The following is an 11178-nucleotide window of genomic DNA, read 5'->3' on the forward strand; positions in this document are numbered from 1 at the left end:
GAATTCAATTCTCTTACTAATACGAGATGTAAAGAAAACTATTCCTTTTATTCAAATCTCAATCATAAATCGAGCTAGACTCACTGTCTTTGAAAAGGTGTAGAGGCGTATACGAATAACGTAAAGATTCCAGTAGCTTCAAGTAAATAACAATAAAGGGACCATAAAAGACCCCAGATTGCAGAGAAAGGAACTTAAGAGCACCAAATTCATAGGTACATGCTCTGGAAAGGTGCCATGGAAAGTAAAGGCCCAGAAACTTATAGTTGACCCAGAAACTTGTCTGCTTGGCCCAGAAACATGTCTGGTTGGCCCGGAAACTTGTCTGGTAGGTTTTGTATAATTCCATATTCAATTGACAACGATAACAATAATCGGTCTGGTAATCTGCCATGGAAAGGTGTCAGGGAACGTAAAGTGGTGGAAATACACCGGAAGGAACGTAAAGTAGTAGAAGTATAACCTTGATTACTACTTATAAATTCTATTCTATTCTATGGACAAAAAGCGTTGTCAAATTAACTTATTTAAAATTCAACAAATTCAGTGGTGCGCATGAAAAGTTACGAGCCTGGAAAAATTTGCCCAATTTTTTAAAAAGGGAATGAAGCACCCTCAAAACATCAAGTGCTCTTAATGCACATCTCACCACCAGATTCAGCAAAACAGAGAAATGTACCGTACAGGTTTGAAGCTCCTATGTACAAGACTCTGGAATTTTGTATTTTTGCCATTAATGTTATTTATTTTTACACTTCAATTTGGCAATATTTGATACTTTGTAATGGTTCTTTCTTTATATATTTTGCCATGGCCTATGGGCTTTTAGCGCAAATAAATTCTATTCTATTCTATGGACAAAAAGCGTTGTAAAATTAACTTATTCAAATTTCAACAAATTCAGTGGTGCGCATGAAAAGTTACGAGCCTGGAAAAATTTGCCCAATTTTTTAAAAAGGGATGAAGCACCCTCAAAACATCAAGTGGTCTTAATACACATCTCACCATCAGATTCAGCAAAACAGAGATATCTACCGTAGATGCTTGAAGTTCCTATGCACAAGACCCTGGAATTTTATATTTTTGTCATTAATCTTATTTATTTTTACACTTCAGTTTGGCAATAATGAATACTTTGAAAAATTTGATACTGCGTTTTGAGAATTTGATACTTGATGAAAATTTGATACAGTCCTAAAAGCTTCACAGATTTGCAATAATAAAAGACGAATTTTTAAAAACCTGCGGTTTTCAAGTATGAATTGCTAAGACAGTTTCCTAGAGACATATAACATTTTTATTTGACGTAATTAGTGACTTAAAAACTTGGCTTTAAATACAATTCAGCCCATCTAATCTTCTAGCGTGACCAGAAGGTCTGAAGTGTATAACTGCATGAAGACTGCTGCAATCCAGAAGGCAGTACGATGAATTTTCAGCCAATCTACTAACAGTAGCCTTTATACCTAAACGGAGAATAAATTTTATCAGTGAATGTCCGTTTTGATTTTACAGAGAAATCCGGCCATTGTACTATTTTTACAGTATGATTCTCGCCTCTTTTTTGCTCTAAAAATACTAAGAAGTTTGTTTTGATCAACAACACCTTATATCTGATTCTGATTCATAAAATTAATCAAAAAGCATTTTTTATATCATTTTATTTATCGCTTTTATATATATATATATATATATTATATATATATATATATATATATATATATATATATATATATATATATATATATATATATATATATATATATATATATATATATATATATATATATATATATATATATATATATATATATATATATATATATATATATATATATATATATATATATATATATATATATATATATATATATATATATATATATATATATATATATATATATATATATATAAAGATCTCATGGAGATCAATGAAAAAGAAATTTTGGTTTATTTTAGAAAAGCAAAGACTGACATTGAAAATACCCTATTTGATATATAAAGGGGCTTGTAACCAATCCAAGCCCCACAATGTTTGGGCTGAAGTTTTAACTTGTGCAAGTATTAATTATACTCTTTTCGTCAAGTCTAGCTTTTCCATTACAAAGTATACTCTTGACTTTCTCGAATTGAAATATTTACTCCGCAATAAGTAAATGCACATAAATGGATTTTGGAGGGAGGGGGTGTAATACATAAAAAATACAAAGAAATGATTTTAGTATTACAGGTGATTATGGAAAAAGTTTTAATACACACAAAATTTCAGGGAATAAGCTCAAATCTCCCCCCCCCCCCTGTTTGCCGACTTGGTCAACACGTTCTCTCCCTATACACAGTTTACTGGATCAACTGTTCGTCCATATCTGGTTTGTTTCTCATAATGCTTGGATCTGTTGTATTGTTTAATTATATTTTGTTTCATTTAATTTTCTTTTTTTGCAAAAACCATAATAATTATTGTTTGTATACCAGCATTACCTGTAAATCATTTTCACTTATGTAAATTTAAATTTTACGGAATCATAATGACAAAAAGATCTTTTTAAGCCAAAACTCTCCACTTATTTCCTATAGAAAACAAAAAGAGAGACCTTTTACTCTCTCCGAGAAAGGCTAGAATCTCTATTAAGCTGGAAACTTAAGTCTGTTTTCTTTACTTCAGGTATGCTTTTCCATCGTGGAATCATAATGAGCGGTACAGCGCTAAGCCCCTGGGCATTAGTCCAAGAGCCAATTAGGTACGCGACTCAGCTAGCCCAAAACTTAAACTGTTCTACTACTGATCTCCAAGTTCACCTATATAAGTGCCTAAGGGAGAAAACAGCTGAGGAAATAATTAAAGGAGTTCCAGATACACCACTTTTTCTACATCCATTTGGGCCTTCTGTTGACGGAGTTGTAGTTGACGGCGAACTGGAATATCCAACAAATAAACTCGCTGATAGATTGTCACGTTATGACCTAATATTCGGAGTGGCTCAAAGTGAATCTTTAATCTATTTTTCTGAAAGTGATGTAATTAGTGGCATTGATAATAATAGGAGGATACGATTATTAAGGACGTTAGTTCGGAATACTTATCAGTTTCATTTGCAAGAGATTCTTGCCACTATAGTTAATGAATACACTGACTGGGAGAAACCAATACAGCATCCAATGACGCTGAGGGATCAAACAATCGAAGCTATCTCTGATGCTGAGTTTGTGGCACCAGTGGTTAAGACTGGTGATATACACTCAACGCAGAGACATAATTCCTATTTTTATGTTGTGGACTACCAAACAAAGAGTAGCGATTTTACACAAGTAAGATATCTTCTTTAGAACTAATTTTTTCTTCGTTTTTCTTTAAGATTATAAGTAAAATCAACTTTTTTTCTTCTTTATGAATTTCTTCCTCTTCTTCCATCTTTATTCTTTCTCTTATTTATAATTACTTCTTCTTTTCTTCTTTGCAATCTCCTCTTTCAAACACTTCGTGGTAATGAAACTGTAAGTAAGGAGCGACCCGCTCAATAGTAATCGAAACTCTAAAAAGTGGATTTTGATACCAATTGATACATCAAAAGTATCATATTTTAATGTGTATTTCAAATATACAAGTTTTATCAAATTTAGTCCTACCCATGAAAATTTACGCGCCTGAGAAAATTTGCCTGATTTCGAAAAAAGGGGGAAACACCCCCAAAAGGTTATAGATCCTTAATGAAAACCACACCATCAGATTCAACATATCCGAAAATCGTACTGTAGAGGTTCCAAGCTCCTATCTACGAAAATGTGGATTTTTGCATTTTTTGCCAGAAGAAAGATCACGGATGCGTGTTTATTTGTGTTTTGTTTTTTCTTCCCAGGGGTGATCGTATCCACCCAGTGGTCCTAGAATATCGTGAGAGGGCTCATGCAAATGGAAATTAAAAGTCCTAGTGCTCTTTTTAAGTGACCAAAAAATGGAGGGCAACTAAGCCCCCTCCCAGGTAGCAATTTTGTTCAGTATGGTCGAAAATATAAAAGCTATGTTTACATATAATATTGGTTATCGGGAAGTATACAGACGTTTTCAGGGGGGATTTTTTCTGGTAGTGGAGGGGGGTGGGTCGGGGGTTATGTGGGAGGATCTTTCCATGGAGGAAGTTTTCGTGGTGGAAGAGACATTGCTGTGAAGGGTGCAACGGATTTCCCAGCATTATTTAAAAAACGACCAGAAATTAAATATAAAAAAAGTTTTTCAACTGAAATTACGGAGCAACATCAAAAGTTAAAACGAAAAAAAATTATTACGTATATGATTGGGTTTGCCCCCTAGTCAATACCTCGCACTTTACTCTAAAGATTTTTTTTTTTTTTAGTACTTTCATAAGAGCTATATATTATAATTAACGGCCTTTTTGATTATGGGGTCATTTTTAAAGAACTGGAACAAAATTCAAACTTTAGCGTAAATCGCGAGTTATTTACTATGGGGCGAACCCCCTAGTATACGTATTAAAAATATACGAATATAGAAGTTAGTTACGTATGTTAACTCGTAAGTTATGTATATTTATTACTAATAAAAACGTTCGTAAACAAAATTAAACAACTTTTGAGAAAGCCATTTAACCGAATAAAAGTAAAATTAATTTGCAAATTTTGTTTTCATTATTGATCATAGGTGAGCCAAAACAAACCTGCATTAATTCAAAAGCTTTCAAGAATTAAATAAAATAAAACAAGTTTTTTTAACTGAAAGTAAGGAGCGACTTTAAAGCTTTAAACGAACAGAAATTATTCCGTATATGAAAGGGGCTGTCCTCTCCTAAAAAGCTGGCTCTGTACGCTAAGTTTGGCTATCTCTCACAGCTCTATTTTTTTTTTTAAACAATAAAAAGTTTAGCGTAAAGAGCAAGACATTGAGGAGGGGGCAGCCCCTTCCATTTACGGAATAATTTCTGTTCGTTTTAAGTTTTAATGTCGCTCCTTACTTTCAGTAAAAAAAACTTGTTTTTTATTTAATTTCTTTAAGATCTAAGCATGTAACTTGTCCTTAATATATTCAACTTTTTTCTGTGTAGCTTTTTTTTTTTTAAATGAAGAAATAAAATTTTTGTGAAAAAAAATAACTTCGAAAGCAAAGGTTCCTGAAGAAAAGAGAGTCAAAATAAAGTCTTTGATTTCAGTTATAATTCTTGCGATCGAAATGCTGGTGAGACTAGATTCATGAAAAAAAATATGATAGCTCTCTGCTTATGTTATGGATTTTTGATTTATTTGACACACTGTTGCTCCCAAGGGGTGTTACCTATTCTCAGTCATGTATTTTCCATCGCAGATTACCCCTTATTTTATTGCTTATAGCCTACTTCGTGCCACGCCTCATCGTGCCAACCTCAGCACGCTTCCACCAAGCACCGTATCTTATGCACGATTTTTGAAAGTGGGTGATCCGGTATATCCTATAAAAGAGAAATGAGATATTTTGTATGAGCTAGAATTTAGATCACAAGCACACTAAATAATGTTAGATTTCAACATCAGCCTCATATTGCCTCAATTAATTGCCTCAACATATTGCCTGAATTAATTTTATTGCATAAAAATTAATCGTATTTGTTATTATTAGGATTCGTATTTGATATTATTAGGAAAATTAACTAATATCTTTGGATGATATTTTACAAGATTGTTATAAACTAAAACCACTAAATGGTCTAAAATATTTTCTGCAATAATCGACAATAGATTTATTTTCCATTTTTTATAAGGGTTATTCTTGTATGCGATTGCATAAGAAAAAAAAATTCAACTGGAAATAAGGAGCCACATTTAAAATTAAAATCTACAAGAATTATTATGTATATAAGGAAGGCTGCCCATTCCTCAACTCTCCCTCTTTGCACTAAAGTCTTTAAGCTATAAAAAATACTTTTTATTCAAAATCAACGGCCCTTGTGTTTGAGCAGTCTTTCCTAAGAAATCTTAAGAAAACTTAAGCGTATTTTCGCTAAGGTTGCTGAACTTTTTTGGGTTTTTCCCCCCTGTTTTGGAAGTCAGGCAAATCTTCTCGGGTTTCTAGGTTTTTACAGGTTGCATTAAACTTTGTGAATTTTAATATATTTTCAATCACCAGAAAAAGCCAATTCTTTTGATGCATCTATTGTTATTAAAATTCCTTTTTCGGAGTTTCGGTTACTATTGAGCCGAGTCAGTCCTTACCTATAGTTCGTTACCATGGACTATTTGAGTTAAACCACATACTTGTTGTGTATTGTAGAAATTGATATTTTGTATCTGATCGACTCCAAACATTGCTCTTGTACATTAATTTTTTCAATTTTTTTTATTTTTATGTTTTTTTAAGTATAGGAGATTCAAGAATACCTAAAGATTAAAAATGATATAAACAGTAGCCTACACATAATAGTAATTATAGTCCGACCTTCATACAAAATACATTATGTCATAGTTTCCTAAGTCAACTTTCTTTTTTAGCTTTAGAGAAAATACATTCTATAAAAAAAAATTTAAAACAATCAATAAAAAAGACCATTTTAGTCAATTGTTCTTTTTTCAAGACTAAACAAACGGCTGAAAGCTTGAAAGGGAGATCTTAAAAAGCAGATGTTGATGCTCTAAAAGTATTTTCTTGCAGGAATTCTTATAGCATAATGTTATTCAAAACAGGGTCTTATACTGTCATAAGTAAGAGTAGCTTTTTAAAATGCAAAATTTTCTTGAACAACAGGCAAATGAAAATACCAAGAAATGTTTATGCAAATATATTTTTGAATTCTTCCATCTCCTATTATTTATTTCAATACGAGGATAAATTTGAATATAAAGCTATGAAGATCTGACAATGAATACCAAAAATGTGATCAATTTTCCACTAATTGGGCTTTAGTATTCTGATTACTATGGAAGCTATAACATAGTAAAGGGTAACATTCATCCCAGTGTCATCAAAGTTCAAGCAAGAACAGCTGGAAGCAAAACTGCTTTATTAAAGGTGTGTACGCATGTCAGAAGAAACTTAGGCTCGTGGTCATAACATTTGTATCACATGCATATAATCGTACATATTACAAAGCGAAAACAAGTATACAACTAGTATTCCTATATACTTTGTATGATTCACTAGCTTTTAGAGTGTTTTTTCTTAATAGCTGATATATTGAAAAAAATTGGGGTTATGAATCTTCCTTCAATAGTTTGTTCTGTGTCTTCGAACCGTTGTTTAAGCTCTACCGTAACTAAAATAAAAAAACAAAACGTTAATTTAAAAAACTTCTTAAACAAGGCTGTCAAAACAAAGAAGAAGAAATACAGACGCTAGCTTCTATCTGGATTAAACAAAAAAAAAACAAGTTTTTTAAACTGAAAGTAAGGAGCGACATTAAAACTTAAAACGAACAGAAATTATTCTGTATATGAAAGGGGCTGTCCCCTCCTCAACGACTCGCTCTTTACGATAAAGTTTTTTATTGTTTAAAAAAATAAAGTTGTGAGACAGAATCAAACTTTAGCATAAACAGCGAGGCGTTGAGGAGGGGACAGCCCCTTTCATATACGGAATAATTTCTGTTCGTTTTAAGTTTTAATGTCGCTTCTTACTTTCAGTTTAAAAAACTTGTTTTTTTATTTAATTTCTGATCGTTTTTTAGTTGATGCAGCTTTTATTTTGGCTCACCGTCATTGAATAAGTAAACAAAATTTGCATAAAAATTTTACTTTTCTTTTGGTAAATGGCTGTCTGTAAATTTGGTTCTGACGTAATTTACAAATTATCTTACGTAACGAACTTCTGTATTCGTATATTTTTCTTCTGGCAAAAAATACAAAAGTTGTAGATTTTTGCACATATGAGCTTGAAACCTATGTAATAGGGTTTTCTGATACGCTGAATCTGACGGTATGATTTTCATTAAAATTCTTTCACTTGTATGGGATGTTTCCCCCCTCTTTCAAAAATCAGGTAAAATTTCTCAGGCTCGTAGCCTTCGATGAGTAATACTAAACTTAATAAAATTTACATATTTAGAATCAGCCGTATAAGCCCATTCTTTTGATACATTTATTGACATCAACATTCTGTTTTTAAAAGTTTCGATTACTATTAAGCCGTATCGCTTGTTTTTTTTTATTGTTTTTTTATTACGTATATGTTATTACGTATATGAGGGGGTTCTCCCCTTAGTCAATGCCACGCTCTTTACTTTAAAAGTTAAAAAAAAATTTAATTCACAAACCCCTTAATCACAAAGGCCTTTTAATTAGAATAGATACCTATTTTTAAAGCAATAAAAAAAAAAAAAAACTGTAGCGTAAAGAGCGAGGTATTGACTTGGGGGAGAACTTTCAGTTGAAAAAACTTGTTTTATTTCAATTTAATTTCTGATCGTTTTTTAAATAATGCTTGGAAATCCGGCGCCCCCTTCATAGAAATGTCCCTTACCCCAAAGAAACATCCTCCACGGAGAGATTCTCCCGAGTAACCCCCTCCTCCAGCCCACCCCCCCCCCACCAGAAAAAAATCCTTCCTGAAAATGTCTGTATACTTCCCAATAACCAATACAATATGTAAAGAATGGGCAAAGTTCATAACTTGCACCCCTTCCCCTGGGAACTGTGGGGGATTAAGTGCAGCTAAAAGACATATTTATTAGATTTTCGACTATGCTAAACAAAATGACTATCTCAAAATTTTAATTGGGGGACTTTGAGAAAAAAATGAGCGTGGGACGGGACCTAGTTGCCCTCCATTTTTTTTGTCACTTAAAAAGGACACTAGAACTTTTAATTTCTGTTCCAATGAGCCCTCCCACGATATTCTAGGACCACTGGGTCAATACGATCACCCATGGGAAAAAAAACAAACAAAAAAACAAATAAACACGTATCCGTGATCTTTCTTCTGGCCAAAAATAAAAAATTCCACATTTTTGTAGATAGGAGCTTGAAACCTCTACAGTAGGGTTCTCTGATACGCTGAATATGAAGGTGTAATTTTCATTAAGGTTCTATAACTTTTGGGGGGTCTTTCCCCTCTTTTTTCTAAAATCAGCCAAATTGTCTCAGGCGCGTAACATGTGATGGGTAAAACTAAACATAATGAAATTTATATATTTGAAATAAAAATAAAAATCTGATTCTTTTGATGTATCTATTGGTATCAAAATTTTGTTTTTTAGAGTTTGGTTACTATTGAGCCGGGTCACTCCTTACTTACAGTTCGTTACCGCGAACTGTTTGATAAAGGTAAATGAATCTCATGTTTTTTTCCTAGTTCATTGTTTAATTTTGGCCTCTTTTTCTCTCGTAATTCTTTACTCCACTCTTGTCTTGTTGTTTATAGTTGGTTAAAACTAAATTATGGTTTTAATTATTAAACACTTGTCACTTACAAGTGGTTTCGCATGCAGTAAGATATATTACCAGAAAGCTATATAAACACTTTAGCAGCAACATAAATGAAAACTTTCAACACGACAATTGAATTTTCATTCCAATTTAATGTTCTTATTGTGTGGGTGTTAAACAGAGAAAATGTATTCTGATCCTATATCTAGTGAATCTCTTTCACAGTGGGGGGATGAAAGTAAAGGGAATAGTAGCAATCGGACTAAAAATAAACGAGCTACTAATGCTGGAATTTACTTCAGCGCCTTCCTCTAATTCTCCCAAAAATCCATTTAGGCTGCAAAAAGCCTTCCATGGTTCACTAAGTAATCAATAAGCTATTTTGATATCTCCAGGGAAAACAAGGGAAAGCCAAAGTCGAAGAAATTCCTTTAAACATTTTATGTACTTTGATATTTAAGTTTTAGTTTCTCTCAGCGAAAAGTATTGCAACAGGCTAATTTTCTGAATTTTGAATAAATTTTAGTGCGTTTCTGCAGTGAAGGCATTAGAAAAGCTTCACCGTTTATATGTGTAGGCATTAAAATTTATTTGAGGGAATTATGTATTTCAGGTAAAGATTCTATATGTCGTGTGTTGAGCCCCATAGGATTTTATCTTCAAATACAAGCCAGAACAGCCATTCTTGAATTATTAACTTGGTGGAAGTGATCAAAAACTTAAAAGCCAGGGCTAATTAGAGTAAAGCCAAGACATATAGTCTCTGTGAGAGGCATGGCTTAACTTTTTTCGAGCTGTATATTTTCACTTCTTGATGATGTTTTATCATCCATCCTAAGGTAGAACTGAGGTAGATAGGCATACAGTAAGGGTAGCCCATATAGTCCATTAGTTCCTGTGAGCCATTTGAAGGCAACTGGAGACCAAAAAACGATTCAAAGATTTATGACCGACCATGTTAAAACGTCGACCATTTGAAAAGCGTTAAAATAATGTTTTTTGAGTGGGGAGGGGGCCAGTTGAATTGAACAAACATGCAATTTCAGTCAGTGTTTTTTTAGGATAAGAATGATAACCCCTCAACAAACCTACTCAAGCACGGAGGAGACTGGGAAGTATTACTGAGATAATTCCGAATGAAGTGACCCCACCTCTGTGAAATTACGAATTGAAGTCTGTAATTGTTTAATTTCTGTGTCTTCCCTCCTCTTCTAGAACGAAACAATATGACTCTTCCCCATCCATGAGGTTTTTGGGCCTGCAAACTATAAATTTGTTTGGTCTCATAATTGTAGACAAGTATAAGACCATAAGAATGTACTGAGACAAAATATTTGAATATGAAACCAGGTTTAGTACAAAAAGTAATTAATTTGATGGCTGCTTCGGAATGTTTTCAATTCATTTTAGAGTGAAAGTGCTAATATTAACTGAATAAAGACTTAGGCTTTCCTGGCTATTTTTATTAGTTTTTTAGTTCTTTTTTTCCCCCGGCTACTTCGTATGGATGGGCTGGTCAAAATAAATTGGGATAGGGTTAATTTGATCAAAAATTGAAAGTTCCAAGGGTATTCTATCAGGTCAAGAATAATTTGTGGGTAACTAGCCTCCTTACTGGCCCTATGCTCCCTTACAGTCCCATAAAAACCCACGGCATTGAATCAAAATTTTAAGAGGGTCATTTTTCAAAACGTTTGCGAAAGGTCTAGTCAACACGTCTTTTGAGATGACCTAACCTGCACATCAACCGGGGCTTTGGCCCTACATTGTTCTTATTATGAATTGTTTTCAGATAGATTTATGGTGGGAAAGGTGGATATGCTTCATCTTGGCGGT

General features: G+C 33.0%; 1 protein-coding gene across 1 annotated transcript; it reads left to right on the top strand.

The window, feature by feature from the left end:
• Positions 1–2669: 2669 nt before the first annotated feature.
• On the top strand, positions 2670–10478 carry LOC148951483 (neuroligin-1-like). The gene is made up of 2 exons (XM_089090292.1): positions 2670–3309; positions 10404–10478. Exons 1-2 carry the CDS (start codon positions 2692–2694, stop codon positions 10470–10472), a joined length of 687 nt encoding a protein of 228 aa, XP_088946418.1. The 5' UTR covers positions 2670–2691; the 3' UTR covers positions 10473–10478.
• Positions 10479–11178: the final 700 nt, after the last annotated feature.

Source organism: Artemia sp. Qi Xiang Cuo, chromosome 6 (assembly GCF_049724085.1).
Source record: "Artemia sp. Qi Xiang Cuo chromosome 6, ASM4972408v1, whole genome shotgun sequence".
In the NCBI taxonomy this organism is placed as follows: Eukaryota; Metazoa; Arthropoda; class Branchiopoda; order Anostraca; family Artemiidae; genus Artemia; species Artemia sp. Qi Xiang Cuo.